The 19,203-nt window shown below is 39.7% G+C and overlaps 2 protein-coding genes across 15 annotated transcripts in view; one reads left to right on the top strand and one right to left on the bottom strand.

Annotated features, from left to right (window-relative positions):
• Positions 1-469, top strand: part of ZC3H14 (zinc finger CCCH-type containing 14) — a 52,324-nt gene extending 51,855 nt beyond the window's left edge. For all 6 annotated transcript variants that reach the window (XM_039468800.2, XM_039468799.2, XM_039468798.2 and 3 more), the window contains one exon: positions 303-469. In XM_039468800.2, coding sequence (XP_039324734.1) covers positions 303-309 — 7 coding nt within the window. In that variant the 3' untranslated portion in view covers positions 310-469. The remainder of the gene's footprint in view (positions 1-302) is intronic.
• Positions 470-3,782: 3,313 nt separating this feature from the next.
• EML5 (EMAP like 5) overlaps positions 3,783-19,203 on the bottom strand; it is a 189,317-nt gene continuing 173,896 nt past the window's right edge. For 6 of the 9 annotated variants that reach the window (XM_039468793.2, XM_039468792.2, XM_039468795.2 and 3 more), the window contains 11 exons: positions 18,392-18,565; positions 17,575-17,783; positions 15,404-15,561; positions 11,966-12,080; positions 10,024-10,212; positions 9,670-9,842; positions 7,850-8,012; positions 7,445-7,548; positions 5,614-5,767; positions 4,702-4,802; positions 3,783-4,412 (listed from right to left, as the gene is read on the bottom strand). In XM_039468793.2, coding sequence (XP_039324727.1) covers positions 4,376-4,412; positions 4,702-4,802; positions 5,614-5,767; positions 7,445-7,548; positions 7,850-8,012; positions 9,670-9,842; positions 10,024-10,212; positions 11,966-12,080; positions 15,404-15,561; positions 17,575-17,783; positions 18,392-18,565 — 1,577 coding nt within the window. In that variant the 3' untranslated portion in view covers positions 3,783-4,375. Of the gene's footprint in view, positions 4,413-4,701; positions 4,803-5,613; positions 5,768-7,444; positions 7,549-7,849; positions 8,013-9,669; positions 9,843-10,023; positions 10,213-11,965; positions 12,081-15,403; positions 15,562-17,574; positions 17,784-18,391; positions 18,566-19,203 lie in introns of those variants that run through there. The other 3 variants (XM_074392844.1, XM_074392846.1, XM_074392847.1) reach the window with 3 other exon arrangements.

The following is a 19,203-nucleotide window of genomic DNA, read 5'->3' as shown; positions in this document are numbered from 1 at the left end:
CATGTACATGTACTGTTCATGAATCTCAAATCCATTTTCTTTGACATTAGCAAATGGGAAATATTGAAAAGTCAAGTTTCAAAATATTTTCGTGTGGCCTAAAAATTTAATTACATATGGTATTATCTTTAATTACATATGGATTTATCTTTTAGCTTACATAATTGAATTCTTCTAAAAAATCTGCCATTTATATTCTCATCTTATGACCAAATATTATCTGAAACTACTTTTTAACAGATATATGGTATATGTGGATACAAAACAGAAAATTAAAACAATTTTTGGTTCTGTTCACTCAGCGAATAACAGTCAATCGTACCTGGCAGAAGATCATGCAGTTTGGAAGTTTCCATCTACTGATGAATACTCTACAGAACTTGTCTTGGAAGTTTCCATCTACTGATGAATACTCTACAGAACTTGTCAAATCTTTGAAACTTGGAATATATTGCTTTCATAATATGAAGTTTATTGCCTATCCGAATTGTCTAATTTTTCAAGTTTGTAAGTTTATTAAGTGGTTTTAACATTGGGTGTTTTTGTTTTGTTTTTACTATGCAAAGACAGCTTAAAGAAGAGCTACGTTCTGTTAAAATATTTGGGGCATGTTTGTGTACTGCTGTTGTGAGGATCAGCATATGAAATTGACGTCATGGTTAGTGATGGTGCTGCAGCTTACGGGGTACACGGTTGCTGTGTGAGTGGAGAGATGCCATGAGGCAGGTGTCGTCATTCTGAAAACTGAACTGCTTTTACTTTTCCCAAAGATTATATAATGTTCATAATCCACCATGAAAACAGGATTGGCCAAAGGTATGGAGGTTGCTTAAAATACTCAATTCTGCTTTTTAATTTTTAAGTGAATTGAGTTTGAAAAGCATGGTAATGTCGGCCTCCCAGGCTCAGTGCTACTTTGGTCAAGTTGCCAGTTTCCTTGCCTTTTGTGACAGGATGAACGAGGTGGGGATGGACAGTGAAGGCAGCTGGAATGGCAAGTGCAGAAAGCAGGAACAGTTCTACACATTTACTAATAGCATAATACCTTCTAATAAATTTTTTGGGAAACTACATTATCACAAAATTATACAAATTTTTTTTTACAAGTATTTACATAAGGTATCTGAAAACAGACTTTAAAGTCACAAGATTATAAATGTACATATATATTCTCACATTCTGAAAAATAACATTCTCAGAAATAGCTCCACAGAAAATATACTTAGTTACTACTGAAGATAATTTTTGAAATGTAAAAATTAGATTGAAATAGTATATTTTAAATCACAAAACTATAATTACAGAGATCAGATAGGTAAACTGCAAAATAGGATGAAACTTTTGGCCTACTGTGTTAGAGTTTTGTGTGTGTGTGTGTGTGTGGTTTTTAAAACTGTTAAGGCAAGAAGTGTCAAATACTTTAGAATTAAATAACAAACAGATCACTGATTTCAAGGACTTGATGTATAGTAGTGTTAAAAATTAAAGCTTAAATAAGGTGGTTAGAAAAGTAGATTAATGCAAAAGGGATAATAAAGACTGCAACATTCTCAGGACCAAATTAAACTGCTAAAAAGTTCATTGACTTGCTTAGTCATATACCCAAATGATGATAAACCTACATGTGCAAAGGCTCATGTTTTAAGATTGTCAAGCCAGCAGTCTACTGTTGTGCTGCCATTGCTTTTCCATTGGGAGAAGAAAGAATTAACCAGTCATTAAACCATTTGGTAAGCTGCACTTTGCTGTGCTGATCCCACAGGAAAAAGGCTTGAAACACGAGAAGCAGCAAAGACAGAGCACACAGAGCATAAGGCTGTTGTCTTCAGCTTGGGTGAAATGACAGTTCCTTTTCATTCTAAAAGCTTACTCCATTGAATTTAAGGCATTTGTTCATTCCAGCATTACTTGAGATGCTTTGCATCTCTGCAGAAGAAATTTAAATTGTTTAAATTTCTGGAAATACTTTTAGCTATCATTTATAAACGGTAAATAGTTTCATTCTCACTTTCACTATAAAGAGCAAATGGGAAACAAGGGCTTAATTTAGTTCAGCCATTTTACAAGTAAATAAAATACTAAAATCTGATTGGTTTTTGCTATTTAATAGACTCTGCCCAGACACACATTTAAGAGTTTAAGTTTTCAGTTACTATGGCTTAAGAACAAGCTAAGGTTGATTCTAAAGCATTTGTTGGATGACTTAGTCTAAAATGATCACCACAAAAAGGGATCACAAAAAAGGATGGAAACAAGCATGGTTGGCCATGTGAAACCAGAGTGCACAGTGTGCTTTGGCATGCATTTTACACAGAAAATGAACGCAACGAAAGGTGCCAGAAGTCCCAGGTTACACAATCGGGAGCTTAGATACTGCACACAAAAATAATTCTCTGGGTTAAAAAAGTAAACATAGGGCAGATTCTATATGGCCTATCATGTTTCTTCACCTTCCCCTCATTGCTGGCTGATACAGTGTGGTCAGGGAATGACTACTTCGTCAATATGATCTTTAGTTGTGAAACTGACAGCAGCAATGATTGAGACTGACTTATCAGGTTGGCCACTTTGAAGGACAAAAATGCATTGGAAACAGTTTTATTCTATGCAGTTTACATGCGTAAGGTTACAGAGTTTCTACCTGCCCTGTAATGGAAATATAATTTCTCTGTAGCCAAAAGCTGGCAAACTTCAAATTGAAAACTGCGACAGGCTCAAATGTATTTTGTTATGGATGGGTTGTTCAGGGATTTTTTCCTCCCTTTATTGACTTACTATAAATACATGAGTAGAAACTTAATAATCGTGTATTCCAAAATTTGGCTTAATTTAGGAGAATCTATTGAATGAATACCAACTTACATTTCAAGCTGCTTAGACCCATAATCAGTCCTTCAGCCACAGCAATTTAGAGCTTTAAAACTACGAGGTTCAATCACTGGTTATGCTTTCTGTGATGTAATTTAGTAATTTCTGTTTTTAGTATTAACCAAGTATTAGATACAGAAAATAGATATTAAGAGTCTTCATATATCCTGTCCAACCAAATGGGATTCTAGAAACCTGAAGGGATCTATTATGCTATAAAGACAATTAATTAACACATTAAAATGAAAACTCATAGGACCCATACAGCATCTTAAACTTTACACTTAGAAAAATATATTTTTAAATAGCACTCTACATAATTTTCAGTCTTCAGGAAACTACAGATAGGCTAGACAGCGAATTCCTGAATGGTGAGTACTGATCTTTGGCAGCATTTAAAGTGAAAAGAAAAAAGGATCTAAGAATTCAGCCCTAGTCCACTAAAAAAGGAATTCTAATGGACAAGTTTTACAAATAGAGTTGGGTTCATTCATTTTGGAAATAAGCCTATGGAGTGGCACACATCTAGCTGAACACATTTTCTCAATAGAAAAAAAGCTAAAAAATTTTATTCCAAGAGTGATTAAATTGTATAGTGTTGTATATGTGAATTTAACACTTTTGTTTACATGTTAAACAAATGTCTATTATATTAGACCACATTATTAAATATGCAACACTCTCTTCCAGTTAAATACTGTTGCTCTCGAAAAACCTTTAAACTGTACACCATTGGGAATTGTTTATCTCATACCACTTTTGCATTAGTGAGGCTACAATTCGGTTTTAATTTTTCAGTTAGAGAAATGGTGTCTGAACATAAACTGATGTCTCAAAAATGAAAATGAAGCAGCCATATATGACTTAACTTTGGATCTGTTCCTGAATTCAAAACTACTAGGAGAAAAATGTCCTTTATTTAAAAAAAAAAAAAAAAAGGACTTTATTAATGCTTAAAAAACATCCTATTCTACAGGAACGCTTTTGTCCGTTTCCTTAGGGAAAATGTTTGCCTTTTAAAAACTGTGGTTCTTTAGGGTGATCATGACTTTCCCTTTCCTTATGGAAATGCAAGAATAAAATCCTTCATTAAACAATGAACCTTGAAAATAAAATATAAACACTAAGAAACCATTTTACTAAAAAGATGATGAATCCAAATTGGGTTTTTGAGTTTTTCTGTAAAGGGTGAAGTATCCCAAATTTTCCCAGCAGGTCTGCCAAAATTGCACACTTCCCAGTACACCACGGGGACTTGGCTTTTACCATCACGTATTCAGTCCGTCCTTGAAATGGCATAATCTGGCAGTGTATGGATCACGGATTATACCCAGTGCGTAACAGCATTAGAATAGATCAGTCTTTCACTATTTTGATGGGTCTGGGCATTTCTCCCTGTTCCAGTCTCGGGTTAGCACCACTTGACCATGCAGGGTTTGGTTTTGGTTTTTCTTCTCCCCTGTGATTCTGGTCTCAAGGTTAATGTGTGTCGTCATCTCAGCATCTCTCAGTGAGGCATAGGTACGCATTTCCAGACAAATAAGCTGCAATTAGAGAAGACAATTGCAGGAAGTTCAATTTTTAGATTTTCATAACATTTTAATATTTTTCAGTTGAACTTTCAATTACACGTATGTAACGTTTTTCCTCATTAACTCCTTTTCTTCTATATTTGCGTAAGTTGAGATTCTTAAGAACCATTTGGTTATACTACCTTCTGCTAATGTTGACTAGCTGATTTCATAAATCAAAAGCTGTAGGAGTTAGTATATTAAATCTCTGAACTAGTAACAGATAATCTGCTCTTCTTCATGGGCTGAGAAAATTACTAACCTGCAGTCATCCCCTCCAGCACTAACAACATGTCGATCACCACTTGTAAATCGAATATTTGTCACGTGGGGCGAATGACCCAAGAACCTTTTGTGTTTTGCCTAAAAAGCAATGACAGACAAAGCTCAGGTCATTTGGTGCACACAGAAGTCAAAGGCTCTTATTGGGAACTGTAATCTCTATCACCAGAGCTGTGGAGAGAGTAGGGAGTTAGCACCACAGCCAGTGATTAGAATGCTTTTTCAGAGTGAGTGATGGATCTGCACTTAACACAAACCAGGCTGTTTGGGCAGTCAGATGTCTCCAAGTACACTGACAATTTTTCCCTAAGGAAAAGCATTTGAAATTTGATAATTGAGTATAGGTTTGGTGAAAAGCTAATTACAACTTTTGTAGGATAGTTTCCAAAGATGGTATTACTCGAGGGAAAGGATTTGTTTCTAACAACTTTTTTTTTTTTTTGAGACAGAGTCTCTGTCACCAGGCTCAAGTGCAGTGGTGCGATCTCAGCTCATTGCAACCTCTGCCTCCCGAGTTCAAGCAATTCTGCTGCCTCAGCCTCCCGAGTAGCTGGGACTACAGGCATGTGCCACGACGCCCAGATAATTTTTGTATTTTTAATAGAGACAGGGTTTCACTATGTTGGCCAGGACAGTCTCGATCTCTTGACCTTGTGATCCATCTGCCTCGGCCTCCCAAAGTGCTGGGATGACAGGCATGAGCCATCAGGCCTGGCTCTAATAGCTTTTATTTCAGAGTAAATAGATTTAGAAAGTTTGGGGAAAATTCAGAAATACAAATTGGAAAGTATTTTCAAATTAGGACAAAACATTTATAATATATGGGAAAAAGTGCTGATGATCAGACATCAAAATTAGGAGCAAACTGATAATACTAAACACGCATACTTACAAATTTTTCTGGACATGGGAAGTCAAATAACTTAACCATGCCAAAGTCATCTCCTGTTACAAGACTGATTCCTGAATGGGATACACAGGCACAGTTGACATCAGCTTTCTCAGCATGTCTGGACCAGATTCCCAAAACCTCATCTCCTAGAATACTAGAGGGAAGGAACAAAAGAAAACTCACCATAGCAAGTGTGGGCAGGTTGACCATATTCAAAAAGTTGATTGGCAATTTTAAGTACCCTAATGTATTACTTAAAATACAGGAAGTAAATTATGGTAAGACTAGTTGTTTGGATACCTGAATTTCATCAGTATATTATCTCCTTTTAAAAATGAAGTTTTATAATTTGAAGGGTTTCTAGATTACTCATTGTATGATTAAAGTAGTACTTTATGAAAACTGATAGAACTATTTTTCTTATTTTATTTTGAGACAGAGTTTTGCTCTTGTTGCCCAGGCTGAAGTGCAATGACATGATCTCAGCTCACCACAACCTCCGCCTCCCAGGTTCAGGCGATTCTCCTACCTCTGCCTTCTGAGTAACTGGGATTACAGGCGTGTGCCACCACGAACCCAGCTAATTTTCTATTTTTAGTAGAGATGGGGTTTCTCCATTTTGGTCAGGCTGGTCTTGAACCCCCGACCTCAGATGATCCTCCCATCTTGGCCTCCCAAAGCGCTGGGATTACAGGTGTGAGCCACTGCGCCGGGCCAGAAACTGATAGAAATATTTGTCAAATTAAAAGTGATACTTGCCTGGGTTCTGCAGCTCATACCTGTAATCCCAACATTTTGGGAGGCTGAGGCAGGAGAACTGTTTGAGGCCAAGAGGTGAGACCAGCCCGGGCAACACTGTGAGACCCCCATCTCTACAAAAATGAAAATTTGTATTATATAGGAAATTTTTTTTTTTAAAAAAAGACGGAGTTTCGCTCTTGTTACCCAGGCTGGAGTGCAATGGCGCAATCTTGCTCACCGCAGCCTCCACCTCCTGGGTTCAGGCAATTCTCCTGCCTCGGCTTCCTGAGTAGCTGGGATTACAGGCACGTGCCACCATGCCCAGCTACTTTTTTGTATTTTTAGTATAGACGGGGTTTCACCATGTTGACCAGGATGGTCTCGATCTCTTGACCTCGTGATCCACCCGCCTTGGCCTCCCAAAGTGCTAGGATTACAGGCTGGAGCCACTGTGCCAGGCTGGAAATTTTTTTTAAAAAGATTTTTTTCAGAGATGGGGTCTCACTATGTTGCTCAGGCTGGTCTCAGACTAGGCTCAAGCAATCCTGTCTCAGCCTTCTGCATCAAGAGATTACAGGCATGAGCCACCATATACCTGGCTGATACAAAAATTTGGTGGCATTTTTCGTTGGCCAAAAAGTCGATAGTCATGGTTACCTGTCATACAGCCAGAAAATTGGGACAGGTTTATAAACTTTGACTTCTAAAAGATTCAAGATAGCATTCCCATAGAGAACTCACAGGTGCTTAACAGCACCCCATACCTTTTTGCCAGTCATTAAATTTAACGTTAAGAAAAATACCAGAGTATCTTTAAAATTAAAACTTTGGTTTCATTTCCTTTAAAAAAAAAAACTAGATAAATCACGGGAACTGATAAAACATGGAAATATATTCCATACAAAAGGTCTCAACGTGAACATACTGTTATTCTCTTGCTAAGAAAAGTTGAAGATAACGTAACAGAAACTTGAAACTCAATTACTATTCCTTAGTGGAGTGGCTCTAACAGTTCAGAAATAGGATTTTCCAATTTTTCTAACTGGCCTTCAAAGTCAGTTCTTGCCTTGTGAATATATGAAGTATTTACCTAGTCCATGTAGCCCAAGTAATTCTGTCAATAGCGGCATGATCCATAAGATGTTTTCCTGAAGGCACTTCATAGACATGCCGTTTATAGCAGCCACTAGAGACCTTTCATCATTAAAATGGGACAAGAATTGCATTAGGTGAGAGACAAAATCCACAGGAGGTTTACAGAATGCTAGCATATTGCTACTTGATTTACATGTTTAGCATTATTAAGTATGCAAAAGATCACTACAAAAATTTAGAGGATAAAAGCACTGACAAGTGGGGGAGGAAAGAGGAGCTGTTGGCTGGAAGATACGAAGGCAAGAGTTGAGAAGGGCTGGGGAACTTTAAATGCATTCACTAACACGAAATGTAAAAGCAGAAGAACTTGCCATCTGGGTATATAGTATTGGTACTGTACCTGGAGATATCTGCTATCTGCAGAAAAGTCCATTTGAATGACAAAGCTTGGAATGTCTTTGCAGTAGCTGATTCTGTTAAGGGTGGGGCCCAATGTCAGGTCATAAAAATCCACTGAATTCTCACTAGAACCCACTGCCAGATACCGGGAATCTGGACTAAATCTGAATACAAAACAAAATATGTAAAAGGTGTTGGACCACATTAAGTATTACAAACATTTAAGATCAGTGACTTTTCCTTTCTCTCTTAAAAGTAACGTGTGGCCGGGCACGGTGGCTCAAGCCTGTAATCCCAGCACTTTGGGAGGCCGAGGCAGGTGGATCACAAGGTCAAGAGATCGAGACCATCCTGGTCAACATGGAGAAACCCCATCTCTACTAAAACTACAAAAATTTAGCTGGGCATGGTGGTGCGTGCCTGTAATCCCAGCTACTCAGGAGGCTGAGGCAGAATTGCCTGAACCCAGGAGGCGGAGGTTGCAGTGAGCCGAGATCGCGCCATTGCACTCCACCCTGGGTAACGAGTGAAACTCCGTCTCAAAAAAAAAAAAAAAAAAGTAACGTGTGATACAGCCTCAAATAGATCCTGACAGAGGCAACTGATTATGTATACTGAGATTGTCTGGGTACATGAAATAAGGAAGTTTATATTTTACTTCATTTTAAAATATTTCCTCAATTATCATCTCCCAATTCCTTTAAAAATATCTCATGGTTTAAAAAACTTAATTTTTTAAATAGAGGTGGGGTCTCACTATGTTGCCCAGTTGGTCCCAAACTCCTGGCCTCAAGCAATCCTTCCCCCTTGGCCTTCCAAAGTACTAAGATTACAGGTATAAGTCATGTCCGTCTCAACTCCCCACTGCCCAGCCAAAACATCTCAGTTTTTTAAAGCTATTAGCATTACATAATTACTAAGCTAACAATTCATTAAGATAGTTTTCTTATATCTGGAAAAAATGGTGTCTTAATATTAAGCAAAGAACACAGCCCAGCTTAACTAACCTCCAGTTATTAAGGTGAAGTGACACAACTTGAAGCTTGGAAGAATTTATTTAGAAGACAAAGTGAAATGCTATTTGCCTAGCAATCCCTGGAGTCATATGGGACAATTCAGTCTCTTGAAATGGCCCATGAGTCTTACTGAGGTACCACAGGGACATGTAAAAGCTAAGGGAAGCCACTGTTACTGTTTTTTATGTTGAAGTTCTGAGGAAGGTTTCATTTGTAAAAGGATTTTACTGAGGAAAAGCGTACAAGCTTTTGGCAGACCTAGATTCAATATTATCTACTGATCACATAGAAGTGCTCAGTAAATAGTAGCCACTGTTGAAATATGCTTAAGCACTGAAAAACGTTCAAGAAACATTAAATTAATTTAGATTCTGGAACATTTACTCAATGAGTATTGATTAAATTAATGTACATATTCCCAAACTGAGATTAAGAAGATATGTTTGGAGTCACAGCTTTAGTTTTCCAGGGTGACAACTTTTGAAGGGCAGATGACTCCCTTTTATTACAGTAAGAGATACCTCTTAGCAGGATGAACTTAATGGACATGGCTAAGTGTTAACATGAATTCATCAAACATTACCTAGTACTTAGTATTATAAGGCGGTGTGCTGGTGCCCAGTGGGTTTACAATTTAGCAAGAAGAATTAAGTATACAAACAGCCATATTTCAGCATACAATGTCTAATGTGAGAAAATGCTACAGGCCCTGGGGACCTCTTTGAAGCTATAGCTAAGGAAAATTTTTCAAATGCAAGCTGTATCAAGTATACAAACACAAATTCTATTTCATTTGTTCACTAACCTGATATCATGGATTGGACATCGCCTATCTCTCTTCTTTCCCCATATTTTTAGAGAACTCACTAGTAAAATGATAAATTCTCCATTTTTCATTCCAATAGCCACCATGTCGCCTTCAGGGCTATAACACACAGTACGAGCAGCATGTCCCAAATTCACTTTGTTTAACATCTTCTGCATTTAAATTAAAAAAAAAGTCACAGGAAACACTAAGTACTTCCAAGTCAAACCAGTTTCCCCACAACATTCTCAACCTAATTCTCAGATAGTTTGTTCTTTAAGCACTAGCAATTTAGAACTTCCAACTTTTCTTCTTAGAAATTGTAATCTCTTTTAAAAAATTATCTGTACTTACTTTATCAGCAATATCCCAAAGTCTCACTGTCCCATCTTCTGCAGCAGAAAGGAAAAAATCCCTGGAAGGATGTGTTGCTAGTCCCCAGATTGGTCCATCCACATGACCGTTAACTAAAATATTACATGCTGCATTTTTCTCTCCAACTTCAATTATTTCAGCATTCCTTGTCCCAACAAGTATCTTGCCCTGAAACACAAGCAGGACCAATACACTGAACATAATACAACAGCATAATATAAAAATGACCCTATTGACCTACTTTCAGAGAACTTTTTGCTTTGAGCTAATCTAGTAGTAAGGCAGTCATTAACCCATGCAAATTTTTCTGTGACTACAGGCACACATCTATCTATCTGTAAGAATGTTCGGATAGGTTACATATTAGGGTTCATGCTACAGAATAGAACATTTCTGTGACAATATACCTGGATTCTTCAGTAATCAAAGTTTTAATTTTGATTATGATAATGTTAAGATCTCCAAACAGGGGTAAGTGCAGTGGTATATAGGAAGAAAGTACTAGAATTTATTTTTAGTTAAAAAGTAAAAGCTTATCTACTATTTAAAATGCAGACTGGGGCCGGGCGCGGTGGCTCAAGCCTGTAATCCCAGCACTTTGGGAGGCCGAGGCGGGTGGATCACGAGGTCGAGAGATCGAGACCATCCTGGTCAACATGGTGAAACCCCGTCTCTACTAAAAATACTAAAAATTAGCTGGGCATGGTGGCGCGTGCCTGTAATCCCAGCTACTACCCAGGAGGCTGAGGCAGGAGAATTGCCTGAACCCAGGAGGCGGAGGTTGCGGTGAGCCGAGATCGCGCCATTGCACTCCAGCCTGGGTAACAAGAGCGAAACTCCGTCTCAAAAAAAAAAAAAAAAAATGCAGACTGAAGATAATATCTGTATATGATTTTTTTTTTTTTTTGAGACGGAGTTTCGCTCTTGTTACCCAGGCTGGAGTGCAATGGCGCGATCTCGGCTCACCGCAACCTCCGCCTCCTGGGCTCAGGCAATTCTCCTGTCTCAGCCTCCTAAGTAGCGGGGATTACAGGCATGCGCCACCACGCCCAGCTAGTTTTTTGTATTTTTAGTAGATACGGGGTTTCACCTTGTTGACCAGGATGGTCTCGATCTCTTGACCTTGTGATCCACCCGCCTCGGCCTCCCAAAGTGCTGGGATTACAGGCTTGAGCCACCGCGCCCGGCCCTTCTGTATATGATTTATAAACACACTTAGTACATGCACGCTCAAAAATTTTCATAGAAATTGTAGTTTAAAATTTTTTTAAATTGACACACAATTGTACATAGTTATGGGGCATAGGGTAACTTGCATATCCGTCACCTCCCCACTTCCCTCTCCCCCTTCTCCACCTGTAGTAACCATTATTCTATTTTCCATCTCGGTGGGATCATCTTTTTTAGTTTCTGCATCAGAGTGAGAACATGTATTTATCTTTGTGTGCCTGGCTTATTTCACTTAACATCATGTCCTCCAGTCCCATCCATGTTGCCACCAAGATTGACAGAACTTCATAATTTTTGATGGCTGAACAGTATTCCATTGTTTGTTTATAACACATTTTATCTAGGGTGTGTTTTTTTTTTTTTTTTTTTTTTTTTTCAAAATGGAGACAGCTGTCCTAAGCCAAATGAGTAAACTGGATAAAGTTTTCAATTCTGTCTACTATAGTTGTTGAATGGGGCAGATTCAATAAAATATTGGAGGTTTATATACAGTGTTTAGACAGAATAGCTTCTTGGCTTATGCACCACACTAGTGCCAACTTTGACAAAGAAAGCAGCAAAGACAGTAATGCTGGTAAGCAAATCCATCTTTATGCAATATTAAGTATTGTTCATTAAGCTGCAAAGGTGAGAATCAAAATAGCCACTGTTTATTTTCTGCTGCACTGTATCAGCTCACAGAACATCTTACCTTGCCTCTGCACACAGAACGAACACAATCTGTGGCTTGTCCTGTCTCAAGCCTGAAGGCACGGCACCGCCTCAGTTCCTGATCCCATAGTTTAACTGCTCCTCCTTCTTTTGACCTAGGTAAATAACCAAGCCAGAGTAAGTGTTTACTATTGGCTACTGTAATTTTTATTATAAATACTAAGTTATAAGCAGAATCCTTTTTAAAAAAAAAAGGGGGGCACTGATATTTATAATTTGCTTTTAATAATCTTCTAAACTTTCTTTTTTTTTTTTTTTTTTTTAAGATGGGGTTTCACCATGATGGCCAGGCTGGTGTAACTCCTGACCTCAGGTGATCCACCCACGTCGGCCTCCCAAAGTGCTAGGATTACAGGCATGAGCCACTGCTCCCGGCCTCTTCTAAACTTTCTATGGCAATTTGAGGATATACTGTATCAATCAAAATAAACATTCAGTTTCAGTGAATTTTATTTTGAGAAAAACTTTTTCTGATGTGAACATATTTTTATTTAGCCTCTACCATATATTATCCTCTCTCATGATACTTTTTTTTTCTTTTATTTTATTTATTTATTTTTGAGACGGAGTTTCGCTCTTGTTACCCAGGCTGGAGTGCAATGGCGCAATCTCGGCTCACCGCAACCTCCGCCTCCTGGGTTCAGGCAATTCTCCTGCCTCAACCTCCTGAGTAGCTGGGATTACAGGCATGCGCCACCATGCCCAGCTAATGTTTTTTTGTATTTTTTTTTTTTGAGACGGAGTTTCGCTCTTGTTACCCAGGCTGGAGTGCAATAGCGCGATCTCGGCTCACCGCAACCTCCGACTCCTGGGCTCAGGCAATTCTCCTCTCTTGGCCTCCTGAGTAGCTGGGATTACAGGCACGCGCCACCATGCCCAGCTAATTTTTTGTATTTTTAGTAGAGACGGGGTTTCACCATGTTGACCAGGATGGTCTCGATCTCTTGACCTCGTGATCCACCCGCCTCGGCCTCCCAAAGTGCTGGGATTACACGCTTGAACCACCGCGCCCGGCCTGTATTTTTTTTTTTTAGCAGAGACAGGGTTTCACCATGTTAACCAGGATGGTCTTGATCTCTTGACCTCGTGATCCACCCGCCTCGGCCTCCCAAAGTGCTGGGATTACAGGCTTGAGCCACCGTGCCCGGCCCTTTATGTTTAAAGATGGAATCTTGCTCTGTCTCCCAGGCTGGAGTGCAGTGAATACGTATTATCTTGGCTCACTGCACCCTCCGCCTCCCAGGTTCAAGTGATTCTCCTACCTCAGCCTCCCAAGTGGCTGGGATTACAAGTGTGCACCACCACACCCAATAATTTTTGTATTTTTAGTAGAGATGGGGTTTCACCATGTTGGCCAGGCTGGTCTCAAACTCCTTGACCTCAGATGATCCACCCGCCTTGGCCTCCCAAAGTGCTGGGATTATAGGCGTGAGCCACTGTTCCTGGCCTCATAATACTTCTTGATTAAGAAGATATAAAAAAGATTTTATTAAAAGGATAATGGAAATGTAAGCCAAGTTAACAGAATTGCAAATGCTATGCTACAGAATTTATTTTATTTGAGACAGAGTCTTGCTCTGTCACCCAGGCTGGACTACAGTGCCATGATCTCAGCTCACTGCAACCTCCATCTCCTAGGTTCAAGCGATTCTCCTGCCTCAGCCTCCCAAGTAGCTGGGACTACATGTGCGCGCCACCAGAGCAGGGTAATTTTTGTATTTTGGTAGATGTGGGGTTTCACCGTATTGGCCAGGCTGGTCTCAAACTCCTGACCTTGTGATCCGCCGCCCCCACCCTCAGCCTCCCAAAGTGCTAGGATTACAGGCGTGAGCCACCACTCCTGGCCCAGAGTTTTGTTTCTGGTGTCTTTCTGAGATGGAGTCTTGCTCTGTTGCCCAGGCTGGAATGCAATGGCGCAATCTCGGCTCACTGTGACACTCTCCTCCCCACCCACCGCAAGCAATTCTCCTGCCTCAGCTTCCTGAGTAGCTGGGATTACAGGCATCTGCCACCACGCCTGGATAATTTTTGTATTTTTAGTAAAGATGGGGTTTCACCATGCTGGCCAGGCTAGTCTTGAACTCCCAACCTCAGGGGATCTGCCGGCCTTGGCCTCCCAAAGTGCTGGGATTACAGGCATGAGCCACCGCGCCCGGTCCACCAGAGTTTATTTTTAAAGGCCAAAACAGAAGACTATTTCTTCCCTACCATCTATTAAAATATTTCACTGGAACAGTTTAGCAGGCTAGTGAGTGGGGGTGTGCAGGAGTAAATGACGTGGGAAATACAACTGTTGCAGGATGAAACAGAGCCCATTTATGGATTTTCTCCTGGAAGAACTGAAAAATATATTCCTTCATTTTCTGCTAGATGAATTGGTTGTCTTTGGAAAAAGCATGCCTATGTGCGTTCTTCATTTATGTCAAAGGCACAAGCTCTGCACTTGTGTTTAATGAACATATGTGGGTTCTTTCAATCCTGTATTGAAATGTACATGTCAGTCACCTATATGTCATATTTGTTTTTCATTTTTTTTTTTTGAGACAGGGTCTCACTCTGTCATCCAGGCTGGAGTGCAGTGGCATGATCACAGCTCTCTAAAGCTTCGACCTCTCCAGGCTTAAGTGATCCTCCCACTTCAGCCTCCTAAGTAGCTGGGACTACAGGCATGTGCCACCACACCCAGCTAATGGTTATGTTTTTTATAGAGATGGTGTTTCACCATGTTGCTCAGACTGGTCTCAAACTCCTGGGCTCAAGTGGTCCTCCTGTCTTGGCCTCCTAAAGTGCTAAGATTACAGGTGTGAACCACTGTGCCTGGCCTACATGTCATGTTTCAACATGCATATGACTATGTTGCTGACGAATTATCTTAAGTATGTGGTTACTGTTGGGAAATTTGACAATCACTCAGGAAAAGACCTCTTGTCAAATTTTGAGGTCTTGTATAAAACAGTTTAAGTTTGCCTCAAGCAAAAGGAAACAAGGCAATTCCCTCTAGTCCCCTCATCTGTTTATAAAGCAATGTGCATTCTACTACTTAGAATCCAGTCTGAACAGAAACAAAGAGAGCAGGCAGACAAAATACAATCCTGGCTTAAGATTCCCCCATGGGTCTCCTACTCAGCAAATACTTACACAAACATATAGACATTAAGAAAAGTAATTCTTAACTTGTAGGACGAATGCCTAACCATACCTCAGAAAAAGTATGACCCCAACAGGAAAACAATTGGAAGTGAATTAAGACCAGAAATGCAAATCAATAGAAGGCACATAAAAGGCAATAAAGGAGAAGCATATGAGGAGGAAGGTCCGAGAGGACACTCTGTAGCCTAGAAACAACTAGCAAAATTAACTGCAAACCTCAGGTAGGTCACAAATGCATAAATATTCTGTGAAAAGAAAGAGGACTCACGGCCTTTCCTTGCCCCCAGTCACGATAAGTCCATCTCGCAGGGTGGTGTACATGGCAAACACAGGCCCGTTGTGAGCTCTTGCCACAATTCTGCATAATATGTGATCTTTCCACACACAGACATCCCCACTGATGGTACCTGTAAACGTCAAGTTATTCTGAAAAGGAGTGGGGGAGGGGGGAGATAAACTCATCAAAAGTTCAAATAGAGTTCAAATCCATGTAATTTTCTATGTCTGTGTAATGCTGTCTCACCCATGATACAAAGAACATGCATTGTGTAGTGGCAGCAGCACTGAATTCAAGAGTCAGGAAACCTGAACTGGAGGCTTAGCTTTGTAAGGACCTTTTCCTGTCCAATTCTGTTGCTTATTAGGTAGAATAACCTTGGATAATTCTTCCCTTCCAATTCTAACATACTATAATTCCAGTTTATTTTTATTTATTTATTTATTTATTTTTGAGACGAAGTTTTGCTCTTTGTTGCCCAGGCTGGAATATAGTGGTGTGATCTCAGCTCATTGTAACCTCCACCTCCTGGGGTCAAGTGATTCTCTTGTCTCAGCCTCCCGACTAGCTAGGATTATAGGTGCCTGCCACCATGCCCAGCTAATTTTTATATTTTTAGTAGAGATGGGGTTTCACTATGTTGGCCAGGCTGGCCTAACTCCTGACCTCAGGTGATCCACCTGCCTTGGCCTCCCAAAGTGCTGGGATTACAGGCATGAGCCACCGTGCCTGGCCTGAGCCACTGTGCCTGCCCGGTCTTCTATTAAGAATACCCAAAATGTTCAACTGAAATTTGACATGGCACAAACAACATTTCAATGGTCTTTTTCTAAAAAATGTAAGTGTACTTAAATATTCTAAAATTCTAACTTTTTCTGCTAGTACTGCATACCCACATAAACACTTCAATTAAAAAATCCACTTAGTTTTTTGATGCACCAAAGGATTTATACAGACTAGCAAATGCAGGATATTAAAGAGATGTGGACTGGAAGCCACAGGCCCAGATGAGATGGAATAAAGTGAGGGGAGAGCAGGGCTTCTGAGCACACATCTGTCAGGGGCCAGGAATTGTGCTATTTCCTTCTATCTCACTAACTCTTTCAAGACACTGGCCCAAAGCGCTTCCAGCTATATGATAAGCAATGTGTTAAATGATAAAAAGCAAAGGAAATCCTAAACCCAAGTACCAGCTTAAGTCATTTGAAAATCATGTTACTTGATTTACCTTTCTTTTACTCTAATTTTTAGGACCATGTAGAACTACAAGGAAGACAGAAATTTTAGAATATTTAGGGTGACAATTACAAGATTAAAGAATGCATTTGAGTATGACAGTAGTCCAAGGAATCAAATGTTCATCATAGTCCTTATTATGGTGGCTCATGCTTATAATCCCAACACTTTGGGAGGCCAAGGTGGGAGGATCACATGAGCTTAGGAGCTTGAGACCAGCCTAAGCAACATACACCCTTGTCTCTACTAAAAATGAAAAACAATTAGGCCAGGACCGGTAGCTCACGCCTGTAATCCAGCACTTTGGGAGGCCAAGGCAGGTGGATCACCTGAGGTCAGGAGTTCAAGGCCAGCCTGGCCAATGTGGTAAAACCCTGTCTCTACTAAAAATACAAAAAATTAGCTGCATGTGGTGGCACATGCCTGTCATCCCAGCTACTGGGGAGGTTGAGGTAGGAGAACTGTTTGAACCTGGGAGGCAGAGGTTGCAGTGAGCTGAGATCATACCACTGCAATCCAGTCTCGGCAACAAGAGTGAAACTCTGTCTCAAAAAAATAAATAAATAAAAATAAAAAACAGCCAAGCATGGTAGTACCCGCCCTCTAGTCCCAGCTACTAGGGAGGCTGAGGATTACTTGAATCTGGGAGATGGAGGCTATAGTGAGGTATAATCGTGCCACTGAACCCCAGCCCAGGCGACAGAGATTTTGTTTCAAAAAAAAAAAAAAAAAATCCTTTTTCCCTCTCATTAACATTCTTTTCACTCCCTAATTTCTAGATTTTTGAAAGATGAAATATATGCTTGACCAGGACATGTAATGATAAGCAGATCACAGTGCCATATCAACATTAATGTGGCTGAAGATCTAAGGCAAGAGAATGTAAAGTAGCCAAAGTCACATCACATGCATTTTAAGAGACATACTGCACCAAAAGCAATAGCAAGCATGGTCTGCATCCGGGCATCTTCCAGTGTGCTCAGTAACCCTTTTTTGCTAAGAAGAGCCCTTCCTGCCAGGGTCCAGAACTTCACATGTTTTACTCCCACTGAGACAAACTGGGTATCTGAATCTGGTCGGAATTCTGCCACAAAAATACGTTGATTGTGACCAGCTCTGCTGGCAATTTTGGCACCTGATAAGATACAACAAAATTATCTAGGTTATTATAAGAACCAAGCTAATCAACAGTTAGCATCAAATAAATATGTAAAATACGTAGTTAAAAGACTTAGAAGAGAGGCCAGTGGCCCCTGCTGTACTACCTCGAAGTATGTGATTTACAATTATTTGTGTATTGAGTCCTTTTCACTTATTTTCAGTCCATTAACTTTTCTTTATATAACTTAAACATTTTGTCTAAAGTGTGGTAGGTAGTAGTATCCTGCTGATCTACCATTATCGTTAGAAATATATATAATTTTCATTGATAAGTTTCTCCAAAACCAATCAAATCGTTAATAAGAAACAAATACATAGTTTATTGCTTAAAGGAAATAGCAGTGAATCATTTGTAATACTAATAATGGTTTCATTGATTTATCTGTTTTGTGAAGTTATAGATCTACTGGGCTTTTAAAGTGAAATATACCTACAGTAACACTAACAGTATACAGTGTATTGCGTAGGGCTATACCAAATAATTGTTTCAACCACAAACTTTAAGGCAAATATTAAATACAGAATTCCTACTACCCTTGTATTCTTGTTTTTTAAAAAATCAGACATGCAGAAGAATCCTACCTTCCTGCCATCTCCAAATGGTAATAGTATGTTCTGGGTCTAGTCCCACAGACAGCAATAGTTTGCCAGTAGCACTGAAGCTTACTGAACACACTCCTTTTGAATGGTAGCATCTTAGGATAGATAAAGTCTGCTTGTTCATTGCATCCCAGATATGAATAGAAGGAGCTGTAGCTAAATAAAGATAAAATCAAAAAGGTGTAATCGACCTGTTATAATTATAAGTTTCTATTTCTATAGCTGATGCATACTCATCTCTGAAACATGGACAAATATGTGCCAAACAAAAACCGTACAGCTCAAAACTAAGACTAAATTTAAAAAAGGAAAGTAATGTTTTGAGGGTAGGGAGGAAAGAAAAGGAAAAAATACAGAACACGTCTTCAGGCTATATTCCAAATTGGAAAAACAGCATTTAGACAAGCAAATCAGGCAATCTCAACTTTAAAGAATTAAAAACAAATGAAGTTTTATGTATAATTTTTTTTTTTTTTTTTTTTTTTGAGACGGAGTTTCGCTCTTGTTACCCAGGCTGGAGTGCAATGGTGCGATCTCGGCTCACCGCAACCTCCGCCTCCTGGGCTCAGGCAATTCTCCTGTCTCGGCCTCCTGAGTAGCTGGGATTACAGGCACGCGCCACCATGCCCAGCTAATTTTTTGTATTTTTAGTAGAGACGGGGTTTCACTATGTTGACCAGGATGGTCTCGATCTCTTGACCTCGTGATCCACCCGCCTCGGCCTCCCAAAGTGCTGGGATTACAGGCTTGAGCCACCGCGCCCGGCTATGTATACTTTTAATCTTTATACAATT

The sequence above is a fragment of the Saimiri boliviensis genome, chromosome 2 (genome assembly GCF_048565385.1).
Source record: "Saimiri boliviensis isolate mSaiBol1 chromosome 2, mSaiBol1.pri, whole genome shotgun sequence".
Classification (NCBI taxonomy): domain Eukaryota; kingdom Metazoa; phylum Chordata; class Mammalia; order Primates; family Cebidae; genus Saimiri; species Saimiri boliviensis.
The sequence above is the reverse complement of the archived record's forward strand: the minus strand, read 5'-3'. Positions and strand labels throughout refer to the sequence as shown.